This window comes from Falco punctatus, assembly GCF_963210335.1.
Source record: "Falco punctatus genome assembly, chromosome: 14".
In the NCBI taxonomy this organism is placed as follows: Eukaryota; Metazoa; Chordata; class Aves; order Falconiformes; family Falconidae; genus Falco; species Falco punctatus.
The window spans coordinates 19,566,805-19,585,252 of record NC_137594.1 but is presented as its reverse complement, the minus strand read 5'-3'; the positions used below and the strand labels follow the sequence as shown (position 1 = coordinate 19,585,252).

The 18,448-nt window shown below is 51.8% G+C and overlaps 2 protein-coding genes across 3 annotated transcripts in view; one reads left to right on the top strand and one right to left on the bottom strand.

Annotated features, from left to right (window-relative positions):
* Positions 1–18,448, top strand: part of LOC308053505 (uncharacterized protein) — a 480,417-nt gene that overhangs the window by 101,095 nt on the left and 360,874 nt on the right. The window contains exon 2 of the mRNA XM_080364796.1: positions 17,183–17,276. The gene's annotated coding sequence lies outside the window, so the exon portion shown is untranslated. The remainder of the gene's footprint in view (positions 1–17,182; positions 17,277–18,448) is intronic.
* IRX6 (iroquois homeobox 6) lies at positions 478–17,185 on the bottom strand. Of its 2 annotated transcripts, none has more exons than XM_080364788.1 (7): positions 4,787–17,185; positions 3,406–3,651; positions 3,059–3,168; positions 2,476–2,783; positions 1,849–2,337; positions 1,508–1,609; positions 478–1,298 (listed from the first exon to the last, which is right to left on the bottom strand). In XM_080364788.1, exons 1-6 carry the CDS (start codon positions 4,829–4,831, stop codon positions 1,509–1,511), a joined length of 1,299 nt encoding a protein of 432 aa, XP_080220914.1. In that variant the 5' UTR covers positions 4,832–17,185; the 3' UTR covers positions 478–1,298; position 1,508. The 2 variants fall into 2 exon arrangements, with proteins under 2 accessions (XP_080220914.1, XP_080220915.1); XM_080364789.1 differs by having other exon boundaries at positions 1,513–1,609.

Sequence of the window (18,448 nt, the reverse complement as noted above, 5' to 3'; positions counted from 1 at the left end):
TGCACACGTACCCCCCACACACACTCCCCCACCCGGGTCCCTGGGAAGCCCGGCGAAGTTCCCCTCCTTTGCCAGGTGCCCCCGCAGCCCGGGGGCCTCTCCGCGCCCCTTCGCGCAGCCGGGCCGGGGCCGGGGGCAGCCCCCGCCACCTCCCCGCCTTGACCTGCAGCTTCTCCTTTCCCCTACGAGCTGCTTCTCCGCTCGCAAAGCCAGAGGGCTCCCAGCTCTGCAGCCCCACTTGTCGTGGTGGCCTTTGGTAAACATATAGAAGCCTACTAGATATTCAAGATTGATTTCCCTGATTTATTAAGGCAGAATTCATTGGACTCTATTGACCACAAATGACTTAATGTAAATGTTGACCCCGGTGAACTTGGAAATAGCAGGTATCGGGTTGATCTATAGATGACCTCTTAATTACCACAGTTATTAATTTAAATTATTGCCACTGGTTCTAGAGACAGGAACAAAGAAACATTCTTTCCTCATCCCTGCTTGGTTTATTAGTCTCAACACAAAGTGTTTGATGACACTTTTAATTAAACAGAAATAATGCAGAGATACGGTTTCCCTTTCTTGTCTGTCCTGTAAAGTGCAGCGCTGCTCTTTTCACTGACTGACGGCGGTGACCCACTAACAACGTCCTACTTCGCCGCCCGGTTGCCACCCGCTGCCCGGGGGTGCCCCGGCCGTGCCCCGGGGCGGGCGGCGGGTGCCCGGGGCCGGGGGCCGCTCCGGCTCGGGGCTGCAGAGCTCCATGGGTCACGGGACGGCCTCGCGGCGGTCAGCTCATCCGTGTTAATTACAGACTCGGAAAAATACTGTCAGCGGTATCTGTGTACAGCGACGGGAAGTACAACAGCCCGGCGTAACCTGCGCCGCCTCCCGGGCACGGCGCGGAGCGGCCGCACCTCGGCGGAGCGGGGGACAGGGACGGCAGGGAAGGGGAAAACAAACCACGTCGGGGGGGGGAGGTCAGAGAAAGATTAGTCTTTCTTGTTTGCTTTTTGTTGGTGGGTTGGTGGTTTTTTTTGGCAAAGACGTCGATCACGGGTGTTGAACGAGCGGCGAGCGGGCGGCCGGGGGGCGCCGGTCCGCGCCTCGGCCCCATGTGAGCAGCACGCTGCGCCGCGGCGGGCCGCTCCCCGGCGAGGGCAAGGCCGGCAGGGCCGCGGGCCGGGCCGGCGGGGCGGGCAGCTCCTCGCCGGGCCGGGGAGAGCTTCCTTTCGTTGTTTCAAGCCGAGAGCCTCGCTGCAGCCGGAGCCCCGTCGCCAGCGCTTGGGAAGGGGCGGGCGGCCCTGCGGGAGGGAGAAGCCGTGACAAGCGTTTCCCGGACGGGCTCCGGCGCCTGCCGGGCCCCGCCGGTCCTGCCCGGGGCGGGGGGGTGTCGGCCCGCCCGGACGGGGGCCCGGCGCGGCACTGCCCAGGCCGGGGCCTCCCCGCTGTCCCGGGGCCAGGCGGGCGGGCCCTGCGCTTCGTTCGAGGCCGGCGCCGGCCCGTCACCTACCTCACCTCCGCAGCACCGGCCGGAACGCCGTCCGCAGCCGGTCCAGGCAGGTCCCGCCCAGCTCGGCGCCTCCCGGGCCGCCCTTGCCGCCCCGCCCGAAGCCTGCACAGACACAAGCGGCTCGCGGTGGGCCCGGCCCGGCCCCGCCGCCCGCCCCTGCCCGCTCGCTTCGAGCGGGGAAGCCTCGGCCTCCGCCCCGCCGCGGGCGGGGCGGCCCGCCTGGCACCCGGGCACGGCTCCGCGCCGCGGCCGCGCTGGGCCCGACGCTCAGCGCCCGGGCGGGCTCACGCCGCGCCCCGTGTCCCGGCCCGGCCCGCCGTCCCGCCCGCCGCCGCGGGTACCTTCGCCCGCCGCCGCGTACTGGCACGGCTCCCCCAGGCCGCGGTGGGACGCGCAGCTTCGCGGGAGCGGCTGCAGGTTGAACGCGGAGCTCCGGAAAGCCTTGGCGGGCAGGGGCTGCTCCCCCGCCGCGCCGCCGCCTCCCTCCGCGCCGCGGCCCTCGGGGCTGCCCCTGCGCGCCGCACTGGCCCCGGCGGTGCGCGCCAGCGACCAGATGCGCGGCTTCTCCGCGGGCGCGTAGGGCGGCGGCGGGCCGGCCGGGGCGAAGTCCGCGGCGGGGGCCTTGGCGCAGGGAAAGGCGCGGAAGGGGCCGGGCAGGCTGCAGTCGCTCCGCCGAGCCTCGGGCAGCGCCGCGCCGAGGCCGGGGGCTTCCTGCAGGGAGCTGGCCCGGCCCTTCTCCGGCTTCCCCGCCTCCTCCTCCTCCTCCTCCTCCTCCAGGTCGTCCAGGTCGCTGAACCGCAGCTCCTTGTCCTCCTTGCAGCTCTTCTGCTCTGCTCGGACACACAGCGGGGAGGAGGGGGCGGCGGGGCGTTAGCGCGGGTGCGGGGAAGCGGGTGGGGGGTGGGGGGCTCGAAATCGGCCGCCACTTCGAGCTACTTCGAGGCGCCCGTCCCGCCTCGCCCGCCTACCTCTGCCTTGGCTCTCCGCGCTGTATTCCTCCTCTTCCCGCGGGGCTTCTTCTTTCCTCTCTTCTCCCGCTTTGTTCTTGGGAGACCAGGTCATTTTGTTTTCCTTCTTGAGCCTCCGTCTGGCGTTAGCAAACCAGGTGGACACTTGCGTCAGGGTCATTTTGGTGATGATGGCCAGCATGATCTTCTCTCCTTTGGTAGGGTAGGGGTTTTTGCGATGCTCGTACAACCAGGTCTTGAGGGTGCTCGTCGTCTCCCGCGTTGCGTTTTTGCGTCTGGCCGAACCGCTGAAATCCACCGTCCCGTACCTGCTAGGAGATGGTTAGGAAGGGAGGGGCGGCGGAAGACCCCGGCCCCGCGGCAGGCCGGCTCGGCCCGGCCCTGCCCGTCTGCCTGCCTGCCCCTGCCCGCCTGCCATCGCTGCCGAAGTTTTGATTTTAGCTGACTGGTGCTCCCGGGGCGCCTCGTTTCTTTTGTACAACGTTTGTCAGGTCGGAGCCCCCCCGCTCCCCGCCGTTTGATGTCGGCCGCTGCCTCGCAGGGGGATGCTAATGCTGCTGGGCGCTGATCAAAGGGGTTTTACCTGTCGTACTGGTACTGCCCCAAGGAATGATCGTAGGAGTAGTAGGCAGCGGGCTGCGCGATTCCCGAGTGCAACGTGCCGGTGCCGTCCTTGATTTCATACTGGGGGTTCTGCAAGGCAAGCGGCAGCGCTGGGCGTCGAGCCGGAGGGGACCCCCCCGTGCCCCCGCCGCCCCGGGTCCCGGCGGCAGCCAAGTCCTTCGCCGCCCCCAGCCCCCCGCCCCGACGGGACGGCGCCGGTTCCGCGTTCCCCCGCCCCGCCACCGACTGCTACCCGGGCAGTGAGCCGCCTGTTGAACCCCCCTCCCCAGCCCAGCCCCGCGGCGCGCTGCCCGGGCGGGCACTCACCAGCGCGGTGTAGAGCGCGGCGGGCTCGGCGCTATAGGGCAGGTAGTTGCCGTAGCCCTGGCCGGCGGCGTACGGGGCACCGTACATGCCCAGCGCCGCATTGAGCTCGGCGCGGCCGGGCGCCAGCAGCCGGCTCTCGTACGGGGCGCAGCAGAGGGAGGCAGCGGCCGGCGCCGAGGAGGCATCCGGCACGGAGCGGGGGGCGGCCTCGCAGCAGGTCGTGCTGGGGCTGGCGGGCACGAAAAACTGCGGAGAGGAGAGAGCGGGACGGCGCCGAGTGACTGTCGAGGCAGCCCCATCGGGAGGAATCTGTGTGCGCGTCTGTGTGTGTGCGGGGGGGGGGGGGGGGGGGAGGCGGTCAGGAGGGGGATAGGAAACCCGGGCTGAAGCAACTAATTATAGAAGCCGGGAAATAAACGGAATGGGAAGCGAGAGCCCTCGGGAAGGGGGCACGATTAATCAAGCAGGCAAAACTTTAAGGAAATAATTGTTCTCGAAAATGGCAAAAGATCCGTGCCGCTCCTTCCTTCCCGCCCCAGCTCGGTCCATTTGCATTGATTTAAAGGCAAGAAGTTGCGATTACAGTTAATTTGACAATAGACAAAGCAGTTAATATGTCAGCTAACGCAATCGAAGGCATTTGATTTCAGTAAGTTCAAGGGGACAGCTAACTTCCCAAGCGAGGGAGGCACATCTTGCAGTGATTACCGTGTATAAATAATTCCATCCAAAAAAATCCTGACTCGAGGTACGCTATAGCGACGACTTAGTTAATACACAGGGTGCCTGGGTGTGGGTGTGGGTGGGGGGTGTCCTTCGGAAATTGTATGGGGAAAAAAAAAACCCCAAACAACAACCCACCCCAAAACCCTCCCGACAGATACTAATAAAACACAGGAAAAGGACCGACCCGGGGAGGAAGGGTGGGGAGAACGGCCCAGCCCGGTTCCGCGGGAGCGCCAGTGCAATGGCGAGCGGCGGGTCCCGCTACCCGCACACCCTCCGCGGGTGCGGGGGCAGCGCCCGGCGCAGCGCGGCCGCTCCGCGGACTCGCAAAGCGGTCACAGCCAGGATTTATGTATTTATTTGTTTGTTGCACTTAAAACTGAACGGTGGAGGGGGGGGGGGGGGAGGGGGGGGGGAATTACCGGTTTCCTAAACGCCTTTGCTGTGCACACTGCGAGTTATTTGTTTAAGCCTAACACAACACAAACGAGACATAAACACACACGCACATTTTTTAAAAAAAGGCTCCAGATGTGCCCTTTTAAAAAAAGACTCTAAGTAAGGGAAAGGGAAGAAAAAAAAGGGAGGGGGAACAAGACATCTGGACAGCAGCAGCAGAATCTAAACAAAAGTGAGTGCTGCTCACTCGCCTTACCTGTGAAGTGGTGCTGTAGGGGTATCCGAACTGAGAGAAGGACATAGTTGCTCCTTATTTTTGGACCATAGGCAATATTTTCCCCCCAAGATCGATTGTAACTAAACCCTGCTTCAAGATGCACCTTCTCACACACACATTTCCACGTATGGCTTTTTTTTTTTTTTTTTTTTTTCTCAATTATAGATGATTGCACTTAAGAAAAGCAGCCAGACATCTGAGGCGGGGGGGGGGCGGTGTGGGGGTTGGTGCCTGGATTAAAAAAATAGGCTACCCCCCACTTCCCATCGCTCTTAATAAATATGTTTGTATAGAGAGAGTTTAAAAAGCCACCCCACATGTATAGAGAGTTTAAGTGCAAAGGGGCTTTTTCAAAGAGGGGGTGAAAATCACGTAGGGCTTGCAAGATACGGAGCTTGCTTGTTGTATTATTTTCTGCTCTATAGGTCTTTAGCGTTCATCGGTGGGCGAGGAGCGGGGTGACGTCACGGCCCTGCCGGCAGCGGCAGGCAGCGGCAGGCAGGAGCCGGCAGCGGCGGGCAGGAGCCGGCAGCGCCCCGCGCCCCGCGCCCGCTCCCACCACTTGTTTCATGTTGGTTTAGTGTGTGCGACACGTCAAGGGCAGGGACCGGAGGTGCGTCGCGGTTGGCCTCTCCCCCCCCTCCCCCTCTTTTAAACACAGTCCAAATTTATAATGGGGAGGAAAAAATATACAAGGGGGTTGAGGGGGGGTGGGGGGCACCCAGCAGCGTGCCCCCCGGGCCACGCAGCCCCGCAGCTGCGGGGAGAAGGGGCTGTCGGGGTCGGGTCGGCCGGCGCAGCCCCCCGGCCCTTCCCGCTGCCCCCGGCTCCCCCCCGCCTCGGGGCCGGGCTCTGCTGTGCAACACGGCGCGGCTCTCGCACCGGAGCCGGTTAGTGGTGCCCCCCACCCACACTCCGCGGGGTCAGGGCTCGCCCCTCACGGCCGTGCGCTGGGGCACGCTGGGCCAGGGCAGGGTTCCCCGAGGGGCGCTGAGCGGGGCATCCCCTCCTCCTCCCTCGGACCCCAAACGGTCCCAGCAGGAGCGGCGAGGGGGGTGTGGGGGGGGCGGGGCCGCGGCAGGTCACTGGGGAGGTGATGGATGGCCCTGCAGCCCGGCCTGCCCATTACCGCTACGGCGTAATTGCATCAATTAACAAATGGAGATGCTCGTGTTTAACCAGCGACTTACATATTGCGAACTTGCCTTCGAGGCGAGATCCCCGGGAGGTGAGGGGGGATTCCCCCCCCGCCCGGCGGCGCTGCCGGGCCCGGCCGGGCGCGATGTCCTGCCGGTGGATATTAAAAAAGAACAAAAAAGCCGCTGACTCGGCCCGGGGCGGCCCGGCGGCACCTGTCCCGGGCAGGCCGGGGCCGTGCCCCGCGGAGGCGGCCGGGAGCGGCGGGCAGCCCCCGCGCCGTGCCCGTCCCCAGCCGAGCGGCCCCGCTCCGCCGCTGCCCGCCGCCCCGCTCCCCGACGGGTGGCGCTGACGAGCCGCGAGCGATGCGCGGCGGCCCGGCCCGGCCCGGCTCCCGGTGCCGCCCCCGGTGCCGCCGAGCCCGGGCGGCCCCGGCCCTCCCCGCCCGCGGGCAGAGCCGCCGGCGGCCGCGGCTGGGGCAGCCGGGTTCCCGCTCGGGGCTGCTCCCCGGCGGCGGCTCCTGCCCGGGGGCCGGGAGCGGGGCGGGCTGCCCGCGCCGTCGGGGCGGCACAGCACCCGGCCGCTGCCCGCGGGGCCGGGGCGAGGAGGGGGCGCAGCGGGGGCGCCGTGCCCGCCCCGCCGGGGTGAGCGAAGGGGCCCGGGGCGGAGGGACGCTGCGCCAGCCCACTGCCATCGCCCGCTGCCCGGCGGGCAGGGCAGGGCGCTCGGGCGGTGCGAACCTTGCCGTTTTGGTCGTCGTTAACGGGGGCAGTAACTTCAGAAAATTCATTAAAGGACACCTTTGGGTAACATTACAGCTAATTATTTAATTGCAAGAATCCCTATGGGGGAAATTATGCTAATTATAAAGTAATAAACCCACTTGTTCTAAAGCACTTAATTCAGCAAAATTTAGTCATTTTTTCACCAGAACACTTCTTACATTATTTGATGAAAGAAACAGCAAGAGTGGCTGTGTGCTCATCCTGCCGGTGCTTAGAACCCGTGGGAGCTGGCGCTGTGTGCTGGAGGGTCACTCGCGGGGCCCCGGCCCTCCTCACCCATGTGACGAGCCCAGTGGCCGCTGAAACCAGGGTGGAATCCACTGGGCAAAAGCACTTTTATAAGAGATGTAACGCAGATCAGTGCAGACATCGTGTCTGCCAATCTTTATTGTGCGCAATCAACGTGAGAGCAAATGTGTTACCTGTCAGGTGCGTTGTAGGTGGCCTTTTGCAACCCAGCTCTCTCGCCACTTGCAGTGCTCTGCCCTGTGGAGATGTTTCTGTAGCACACTTTCATCTATACATGCCCAAGAGCTGCCCAGGCAACCTTTTTAATTGCCCTTACAACCTGGAATGTGAAATGGCATTAACAAACCCGAGTTCTATCTCGCTCCCCAGCTCTTCAGGAGGACACAGACTTTTTGTGACAGCTCTTTGTGTTCTGCCGAGCCCTGCCCGCATTCACCCTGTCAGTGTGTCACTGAGCGACCGGACTCACCATGTCAAAGCTGCCCAAACACCTTTCTGCAATTTGTAAATATTGGCATAAACCTTCTGTTAACAGGTTCTTGAGCTCAGCCTGGTGGAGGGCAGCTTTGAGGAAGGTGCATGCAATTTGCCGTTCTTTTCATCACAGGGAAACAGCTTCAACAGCCAGATTTCCATTCTGCTCATATGCCGCGTCTCGGAGAAGCATAACTGCTGCTGTACGTGGTCACTGCAGATTTTTCTTGATCTAAATCTGTACCATCTCTCTCCCTGCACACAAGCATATCGTCCCATCCCCACGGTGTACGTCGCCTTCACCCAGTTGTCCTAGCGAGGGCTGTGCGACTATAAACGCCAGCAAAACCAGAAAATGATCTCACTTGATTCACAAACTTTTGTTCTTGAAAGAGGGGACTGTGAGGCTTAACTGTAAACATTTCTGTGAGCAGTTCCTCTTGAAGCAAGGCAGGAGTTCAAATGAAGCCTACGATGCAATTTTTAATGCTTTTAAAATCAACATCATTTGGTTTAGCTCTGATACAGCTTTGCTCGGGAGGTAATTGCAAGGGGTGAAAGTAACAGTACGTTCTTCCCACCAATGCAAATTCAGCTGCCGACAACTGCAAATAAAATAATAGCTTAATTGAAACAAGCGGGGTAAGAATAAAGCAGCTTCAAAAACATGTAGCAGAAATGTGGCTGAGAAGAAAGTGTCTTTATATTTTAGAGTACAGGGGGATTTTTTGGCTGTTTCTTTTTTGTACTGAGAAAATGAAAATTCTTCAAGTCCATGCATGAATAAACAAGTACAGCTGGGCAGCCTAATACATAATTTATATTGATCAGTCACTGCAGATTTAACTGAATAAAGCCAAAATGAACACTAATTGTTTTGACAAACTAAAATAGTGTATATGATGGTTTATTGTGAAGCTCGCTGGTTACTGCTCTTATCTCAGTGGCTATTGTCAAGACTGATTTCTGCATGAGAGGCAGAAAAAGATGAAACAAATAAGGACAATATTAAGATTAATATCTTGTGGAAGATAAAGCATTTTAATTGCTTAACTTACAAGCAGAAAATAGAACTGTTTTCAGGACAGAGGGGAGAAAGCACGGGACATACTCTGATTTAGGGGATGAGGTATAATTGCTGAGATAACATGTGGTGCCTTGTCAGCTGAGGGCTAAACCTGAAAGTAGATTTTTGGGTTTTTTAGATCACTTTTGAAATATATCAGGAATAACTTTGATTGCCTTGGACACATGTCTTCTGAAAGGGAACATCTAAAAAGATGTTAGTGGATTTCCAGAGAGTTATGTAAGTAGGCTAGTTAATCCAAGAAGCTGCACAATTTTGCTTTGGTTTTGGTATGTGCAAAGTGGAAGAAATACATGGGTGGGCCTTTACTTTGCTTCTCCAGACCCTCTCATTTAAGTGGATGGCTAAATGAGCGCCATGTAAAATTTCATCTGGAAATTAAGTAAGAGACAGACAAGGGTAATAATCCTTTTCAGAGAGATCCCTAAGTAGCACTTCTGTATGGGCGCCTTTCATCTCATCGTATAGTCCTTCAGATTGGAAAAGACCTTTAAGATTCTCTAGTCCAGTGGTTCACTTAACACTGCGAAGTCCACCACTGAACCATGTCCCTGCGCACCACATCAGCGCATCTCTGTGTGATGGTGAGCTGCTTTTTCCGAGCAGCGGTCCTCTGTGGTGGCCTGACCCTGCCACCTCACCCTCCTGCCTCCTCTCCAAGGATCGGCAGCTCCACTTGGCTCCCATCATCACTGATTATTTAGAATGACGTATGGATTTGCTGACTCTTAGATCATCACCCTGTTTGCTGTGATGAAGTTTTAGGATATGGCTGTAAAATCGACTTTTGGGCTTGGGTGTTCCTGGGGTTGAGGGTTGGTTGGATGCAGGGCTGTAATCTGGACTATTCTGTGCCTAGAGGCAGCCAAGCAGGGGGAAGCTGGACGTGAATCTTCCCCATGCCGTGCCAAGGGTGGGATTTTCCCTTGGATCTGGAGCCATCGTGAAGCCTGGCTTCTGAAACTGTACTCGGCTAATGAGGAAATACTCCTTTTGTAAGAGTGCTTTGCATCAGGGTGATCCAGTGCTTCCGTACCAGCTGTTTTAGGGTTGTTTATAGATTATCCTGTAAAGTGTGAGTTCTTCTGGTGAAGACGGGTCTACACAAAAGTTGTGGGAACTTCAGCTCTGAGGACTTGTTTGTGCTTTGCTGAGCTATGGGCTAACTAATGGCAGAAGGGTCAGGGCAGTGTCACAGCTCTCATTCAGGCTAACCCCTCTGTGGATTCAGTTTCCAATAAAATCAATAGAAATAATTTTGAATATTTTTTTGTTGTTGACAAAGCGATTGCTGTTCTGACACAGCTTGAGCAGGATATTGGGCTCACCAGGTATCAGTGCTTTCATGGCCTTTGTATCAGCTGATGTGCAGTTGCTGTGAAGGAGGCACTTGGCTGCAAAGCTGAGGGGTTTAAAATTAATATCACCTTAGGTATAGTTTGTCATTTTTGTTCTGTGGCAGTGAAGGACAGTTTTGTTCCATTACCTAGTCTGCTTGCTGTAATTTCCAGGATCTATTTTTTAAATAGCATGCTGGTTGCATGCAAAAGCGCCTTATTTTCCAAGAGTTATCACCAATTGCACTATTAGACGTGGATGTCAGAACTGCTTCCTTATTTATTTAATTTGTAATTTACAAAAGCCCAGTTGTGTTTTTTGTATCTTAAAAACTCAAAGACTTTATAACTTACTCCAAAACTAGAAGACACTTAACCCAAGTCAGTCAGTTGGCCTTGAGCCTCTTCATTAGTTCATGTCGGAGTAAAGAAGGGGCTCAGTTTGACTCCACCTCCAAATCCTGCCTGAATTAACTCCATTTTGCATTTGTAGAAACAAGTGCAGAACAGGACCCGCTGGGTAGTTTGCTGAGGCCTCTTCTGCTGGTCTCCTTCAGGTCATTCAGATTTTTCTCTGGTCTTTCCTTCCACTGGTATTTCAGGCAGTACAGAGTGCTGGGGGGGCACTGGGGAGGAGCTGCGGTGGCGATGGGCCATCTGCAGCCCACTACTCTGGGGAAGCTGGGACCACTTGTGATTTCACACACAAGCAGCACTAATCTACAATAAATCTTATAAAATCAATAAAAATATGGAAAGTATATCATTTTTAAAGAAAAAACACATGAGACATGGCCATTAAGGGCACAGCCATTCTAATACCTGTGTCTGGTTGAAACTGCAATTAAAAACATTCCAATAATAAATCTACTTTCAGTCTCGTTTAATGCTTTTAACTTTCTTGAAAGTTCAAGCTGGTATCCCAAAAATGTGCCAGGACTTTCACAATGTATTTTATAGACTCATAAATAAATATGGCAATTAATCTAAGCTATATTTCTCTCCTATTTGATGACAATTTATTATGACACTCACTCATTCAGTGCACAAAAACTCTAATGCACTTAAAATCGGATTTCAAACCAAACGTTTTATGGGAAAATATAGTATTGATCATCCATTTAAAGATATCATGTGATGATTCATAACCTCCTATAAAAAGGATCTTATGAGGACATTCAGAATGAGTTTTGTGGACCATTCTTGCCACAAAATCCAACATACGAGATCTATAGTTCTTGGTGATGTTTTATATTTCTGTTTGATGTTTTCACCTATAATGTTATTGTGGTTTATGATGAATAGCAGCTTTAAAATAAAACATTTTGCCTATCTAACCCGAAGTTGAATAAATAGAGGCTAATCTGTTAAACATACTAACACTTTTTGTCCTTTTACACAAAATAATGCACAAAATTTGTTCCTTTCAAGGCTAATTTCCACAATTTTGGATATGTTAATTGGGCTGTTAGTGCAATACACATCTGCTACTGTGTCCTTTAATAAAACGTGACCCAGGAGTCATCCTGCTCACTGCTGGTTCTGTGATACACCCTCTGCCACCCACTGCTTGGGAAGCTGCAGCAGCTCATGCTTTGACATGCCAGCAGCAGTAATCTGAAGTCTGCTGTCCTGATTGCATGGTGCATCACTGGAAATGTTTTCAAAGCTGAAAAACTCTGGAAGGTACATCCCCAAAAATGCAGGTTCCTGGGGTAATTTATTTGAGCTTGAGATTGGGTGCAGGAGGAAGGAAGGGGATCATGGCACGTACGCTGCGTATGGGTTAACGTCCAGGCTTTATCATCAGCCTGCAGACACTTTTCTGTGGAAATGCTGCTTTTGTTTCTCCTGTGCGTGGATCAGCTCTTGGAGCCTGGCTGGGGCTGGTGCACAGCCATGCTGGTGGCGAGCATGGTTTCTGTGAAGAGGGAAGGTGAGGTGGAGGATAAAAATGGGAAATACCTTTTTCTGCCTCCATAAATAGTTAGTGTCTGCATTTGTGGACATGACTGTTCCCTCCTTCCTCCCAACTCTGCCTGCCCGCTGCCTCCCTCAGCTCCCACGAGGGCCCTGGCACGGCTCTGGGCCGCAGGGGCATCAGCAGACCCTGGCTGCACCCCAGCCCCCAGCCCCTGCACCTCCAGCCTCGCTGGGGACAGATGGCCCGCAAGTGCCTGGGGTTTTGCAGCAGCTGAAAATAGTCGACTTCTCATGTCATTCTCTGAGGTTCTTAATATAATGATGTTTTCCTGTTTGAACAGCCCGTAGTCATTGCCAGCCTAATTATTTTCTGGATAGCTTTCCTTAATGCCATAGGCTTTAGGTGGTGACACCGATGCTTGGAGAGACAGCAGAAGGAAATAAGTAGTGAAGGCTAGAGCACTTGGTTAAAGAAGAGTCTCATTTATAAATCAATTTTAATAACATATTTAAAAGCTCTCACATTTGCCTTTAATGTGTTTCCATTTCCCCCTTGGTCATTAATATTTAAAATATTTTTCTTTACTGATCTTTTTTCTATTGTGTCCTTCCTAACTTTCCTTTCTCTCTGTAATCTGCAAACAGCAAGTTTTTGAGAAATGCGTAATCCATGAAAACCCCAGATAATTTTGTACAGGAAAAGCCTTCAACCCAATGAAAGAAATTTCAGAGGAGTTGACTAATTGTTTAAAAGTTATTCCAAACAGTTTAAGTCATAAAAGAGTATATGTTTTCGCTGATGGACTTTCAAAATGAGAAGGCGCCATTATTTCTACTAGGAAGTAACATTCAGCAGTGAACTTTTTTTTTAAAAAAAACAAGCCTGTGGATAACATTTTTCAGTAAGCTTGTTGTGGAGGTGGCTTTATTCCAGAGATGATTTAAGGGCATGAGATTGCTGGAAGTCCGTTGAATTTGCACGCCAGGGGCCTGCTTTACTTTTGAAAATGGGATTTCGGTTCCTGGATTGTACATACCTCTCAGGTGGAGCTCATCTCTTCAAACATGCTGTTAAAGAGAAGACAAAAGGAGACGGCTTTTGGAGGATGGTCAGTGACTAGTCTCCCAGGTGGGGCTGGGTAAAAACCTCAGACATATGCTTTGGAGGGTTCATCACGTTTTGTAAACAACGTTCAACTCCAGCTGTGCTGTGGGTGATCGCAGCCCCAGGTGGATCTAGCAGCTGGTTTAGTTGGAGATCGCCCAGCAACAAGAGCAATTGCAGCTCCATTTGAGGATGGGTGAAGAGCTGTTTCTGTAACACCTCGGTTAAGTGGATCTGTTACACCTGGAGCAGGAGGAAGGAGCTGGGCTGTTGTTTAGGATGAAACGTGGCTGGAAACAGGAGCATGAGCCATGTGGCTGCAGGACTGGGGCTGCCCAAGGTGGGTGAGAAACGTGGTGGTGTCCCTGCTGTGCTTGTGTCCCCTGGCTGTGTCTGGGGAGTGGTCTGGGAGAGGCAGCGCCCAGTAAGGGTCTTCCTGGGCACCGGGGGAGGTGGATGGGCAGAGGGGCTCCCAAGAGGGGAGGTGGTTTCCCGAGGCTGCAGAATAGCTCAGTAGCAGAGGTAGGAGTTACCTCCCTCCTTGGTCAAGGCACACAGTGGTGTGTGGCTGGAGTAGCGTGCCATCTTGGAGGAGCTGCGGGAGCTAAATGTAACATGTGAATTCTCCGGAGACAATGGGGAAACCCCCAGAAAACTGTTTGTATATCGTGGGGAGGCTCTGTGGGCAATGAAATGCTGCGCTTTATTGTGGAACAGAGCAATGACTGCTCATCAGAGCCCCTGGGAAGGGTTTAAGACACTTCACAATATCTGTTTAACATTTTATTTTAACTTTATTACTTTAGTCATTAGTTTACTGTGTCTAGGAAGTAGATTTCCTAGCTTGTGCTAGGTTTTTGTTTTATGTTTTTATGTATATATCCACACACTGATAGTATTCTCAGTCTATTATTCATCTATGAATTCTTCATGATCTGTAAATGGGCGATGAAGCAAAGAATTCTAAAATGTAACAAAGATGGAATGGGGTTCTGTAACTTTTATTATTTTCAAGGAAGAGTTTAATATAAAGATCATGTTGTCTGATGTTTTAATATCTACCAGGGAAGTGCTATAGCTACTGTGGTTATTTTGTGGGGTTTTTTTGTTTTTTCTTCTTGTCATCTTAGTAAAATATGTACTGTTTTTTGGGTGGATGGGTTTAGCACCAGAGATCTGTAGTGGCAGAGGAGACATTTGTATATATATTTCACTAGCTGACATTGAATGTGTAAGATGAGTTAGTTGTACCAACTCCTGATGCAGCAGGTGGTGGTTCTGCCCGAGTGCCTCGCTGGGGATGGTGAGGTGACCCTGCAAGATGCTGCTTCTCTGAAGCTTCAGTTGCACATAAAAGCACAGGCTCCCACAAGACTGAACCCTAAATGATGGACAAAAGCTTGTTCCTCTGCTGGTCTGTTCCTCATTCATTAACTCCCAGTGCTTCTTTGATTATGCAGAGCTAGAAAAGCCTGAGCAAATGTGCAGTGGGCGGTGCTGGAACAGCCTTGCTTCGAGGACCTCTCCTGGCTTGCTTGTGCTCCTCATCACTTTGTAGTTTTATGGTGTAAAATTACTCAATGGAAGTATTGTCCCATGCATTGTTTTCTCCTTACTCTTCTGTTGAGTCTAAATATTTGTTCAACCTCCTTCCGCTGCTTGGAGCCTGACTGTTACAGGGTTTCATTGTGGAAATAACGGATTGCCTCCCTCGCGTGCTGTGCTGGGGAGGGACTGAGCAGGCAGGGCTGTGCGCCGGCCTCTGTTGGCCCTCAGCATCGCAGCTCTGGGCAGAACTGGGAAACAGCCCCATTAAATTTGCCCCACAGCTCTGCCCAGGCTGCTGCTCCTCACAGACAGCTTGTGTGGGCGTCCGTGTCTCCCTGTAAGAGGGTCACCAGTCCGGGGGCTCTCTGTTTCAGGGCTGGGTGGCACCATGACCGCAATGGCCACCTTTTGTCACCTCTGTGTCTTCGGTTTGGTCACGTGTGCCAAATAAGCCCTGGGCAGTAGCAAGCTAAATTGAACATGTACCATAATATGAATAGGATTTTACTTAATAATCTTAATTCCCTTATGAATGACTAAATGCCACATACAGATGGTATGCAATCAGTCTCTTTAGTATTAATAGATACATCTGCAGGTGCAGTATCCAAAGCTGGTAAATAACATATTGCTTGTAGATCTAGTGAGTGAACCCTCCAGGGAATCATTCAGACTGGCGTGGGAAGAATGTCCTTAACTGTGCCAAAGGATGGTGTTGTGTGTGTGTTTTTTGTTTGGTGTTTTCTTTCTTTTTTTTTTTTTTTAAGACTGCATCAGTTTAGTTTTCTCTTGTATTCCTTTTGTACTGTTAATTTGCTCCTTAGTACTTCCAGCCTAATTTGTGCAGTGTAGTGATGAAGCAAAGCTGTACTATTAGAGCTAAGAGAATGATGGGTAACAGTGAGGGTTATCTGGCAGATCTTCAACATCAGAAAAATGCAGAAAATATAAACCCCAAGATCCATCATAAGCCAGACTTGGCCATTTATGCACAGTATTGCACTAGTGTGCTCCTGCAGCCCCGGTAGTGGAAACCTGTTCGCTGTGTCGAAGCTGAAGGCCACGCAGTGAGCAGCTGCAGCCCAGGGCAGCGTGCCGCCTCGTTACGGCGGAGCCAACTCCGCTTTCTATCAATGAGACATTGTTAGGTCAATTTAAAAGCAGAGCCTTAAAGTCACTGTAATTATGCAAATGTTGCCCTTACTATTACCACTTTTGTCCTGATAGCTTTAGCTTATATTTTACGAATGAAGTCGTCACGTTTCATTATGCGGTTTGCTGCCCCGTTGCTTTGGAGATGCTGTTCTCGCTCTCGGGTTCGGCCGTTCCTGCCCCTGTGGTGTGTGCTGTCCCGCAAACTGGGCCACCCGTCTTGGCTGGTGCCTGATGTGATGACTCTGAAGAGTTCTGTTAGTGTTCAACACAAGCTGTGACTGCCCCGAAACATCTTACTTTCTCTTCTCCCGAGCGTTTCCCTGCAAACGTTACCTGTTCTCACCAAACTCCAGTCAGCCTAGTTTGTTTGTCAGAGGCTTCAGAAAAATCCTTGGTACATTTAATGATTAAACTAGAAAACCAGGAGTGTTTTGGGAAAGGCAGTGCAGGTGACTGAGATTCATTGGTTTGGCATTAGCCTAAAACTGTTTCTGTTAATTGGAAGCTTTACCATTAACTCAGTGGTGGAGTGTGAGGCTATTAAACAGAGCTGGTAAAATCCCCAGGTTTTCCCACAGCGCAGTGGAATGGGGCTTTTGGAGAAAGACCAGCAAAAGGCAGCCCTAAACATCAGTCCTTGCATGATAAGAATTATATCTAACAAAAAAGAAAAATACTTGATTGCAAAAATCACTTGCAAAATCTTGTGTATGTTGAGGTTATGCAAAACAGATTAAAATTCTGATTTTTTTTTTTTTTTTTTTAAACCAAGGAAATTAAATTTGGGAGCTCTTTTTATTTGATGCCCCTCTTGGTCCTGCAGGCTTCCCCCTGCCCTTCATGATACTCAAATCCAGTGCCCATGGCTGTGTCTCGGGGAGCAGGGTTTTCAGCTCCCTGCAATGAAATATTCAACTTCCTTGGAGAACGTTCGGGCTCAAGTTTTGCTGGTTTAGGGATTTTTTTCTAGAGATATTTTTGCAGAATGGGCAATGGTAAATCTTTAAGAAGCCAGTGTGCGGAGAGGCTGGCTACTGCCTTCCCAGGGCCAGCTGCTCGTGGCTGCCTACATGGGCCTGAGCGACGTGCTGCTGACAGAGAGCTGCTTTCCTCTGGCTTGGGCTTTTGTTCTTCTTTTCAGCTTGCTTAGTGGAATCAAACCTCTCAGAGGTTTTTTGCTGACATTGGTAGTGTTGCAAGGAGGGCTGAGCTTTAAGTCTCATTCTTAAGTGAGTTTGGCCCAGCAGACTCCATCCAGGACTGCAGTGCCTTCACTGGGGCTGTCTGGACATCTCTTTTCCCCTTAAAGAGAACCCCTGGTTTAACAAATGCATTTTTTTGTCTTAAACTCCTGTAAGCCCTCTGTGTGTACTCATCATCAGCCTGACTCGGGTTTGCTTGCAATTGGACTTGAACAAGTACTAATCGGTTTAAATGCATCTGCAGTTGGGTTTTGCATCGGTTCAATGAGGTCAATTTAAAATTGATTTCCTAAAGCTATTGCAGGGCTTCCTGTATTGACAGGTCGAAGAATTATTGAACACCAACTTAGTAACAATCCTGTTTGTATTGCAGCGTCTTCATCTCCACGTCAGTGCCTGAGCACGTCAGGAGCCCCTGTTTGAGTTTGTAAATCAGAAGGCAGAAAGAAATAAAAACAAAGAGCCATGTGAGTAGTAGTCCCTTTCGTGAATCCAGGCCATTGTTGAAAACACATCAAGCCGTGGGTAGATAAATATTTTTCTGGAGTCAAGAACAGAAAAGCATGTGACACTTCAATTACCACTGTTCATATTTAAATGTAAATAAGTGGCTTCTTTACTCTATAATTCAACAAACCTTATAATTATGATCTTATGATATTTTCCTAACGCTTGCAGCAACATATGGCACTTCAATGAGCAAACAAGGCAAGAAATGGAATTAGGAATTTCTGTGATGTTTGTATGTGTATTTGTGGCTCTTTTATAACCCCTTTGTTTTAAATACCTCATTTCTTAATTTAGCAGTCTATATAATTGGAATAAATTTACATGGAAGAAAAGTGAGCCTTGTGGTTACTGCTGATGTCCTTAATCTGATGTAGAGGTTTTGCTGGAAAAAAAAATAAATCCACAACTCCAAGCAGCTCAATAGCAGTAAAAAATATTGCCAAAGCTAAATGATCATTAAGGACTGCATGGGTCAGTGCCTTCTTAGAGTAAATTATTTTAGCTCCTGCAAATCCTTCTGTTCAGAACACTGTGCTGATCGTTTCAGACTACGATCTGTGCGAAGGCTATAAAATATTGATTTGACTTGTAATGTTTCTTGATATCTATGACTCAATTCACCAGACCTATGCAATATCAAGGCTTGAACTGGTGAGAACACTCAGGCCCTGACCTGATTCAGTAAAATGCCTCTTAACTGAATTTTGATAATAATGTACAGTAAGGCGCATAGCAGTTCCTGGGCTTACTGATCAATATGGGAAGTATAGTAATATTTTTATACCGAAAGATTTTGTTTATAATCCCCTTCTCCAGCCTTTGACCCCCATTCTGCTTTATGTACAAGTTATTATTTGCAGTATACTAAACTAAAGAGAAGGGAAATGAAGCTGGGTACTCCTTAGGCAACAGCTGTGTTGCGGTGCCTGTCTGTACAGCACCGTGCTGTTCTCCCCTGGCATCCCAGGGAAACACCACCAGATCCACCGTACATAACCATCGCTGGGAATTGTCTTGGAGTTCGAGACAAGTTTATTGCTTGTACGTGACCCTCACTTTAGTGAGGGAATGCCAGAGCCAGCTGGAATGCAGTGGAGGATGAGGTGGCACTGAAAAAACATCCTCCAGT

Excerpts from the sequence above, each read along its gene's own strand:
- IRX6 (XM_080364789.1), bottom strand. The coding sequence starts at position 4,831 with ATGTCCTTCTCTCAGTTCGGATACCCCTACAGCACCACTTCACAG. Across the intron at positions 3,652-4,786 it reads CCTACAGCACCACTTCACAG|TTTTTCGTGCCCGCCAGCCC; the intron begins GTAAGGCGAGTG and ends TCCTCTCCGCAG. Across the intron at positions 2,338-2,475 it reads CGCGGAGAGCCAAGGCAGAG|AGCAGAAGAGCTGCAAGGAG; the intron begins GTAGGCGGGCGA and ends GTGTCCGAGCAG.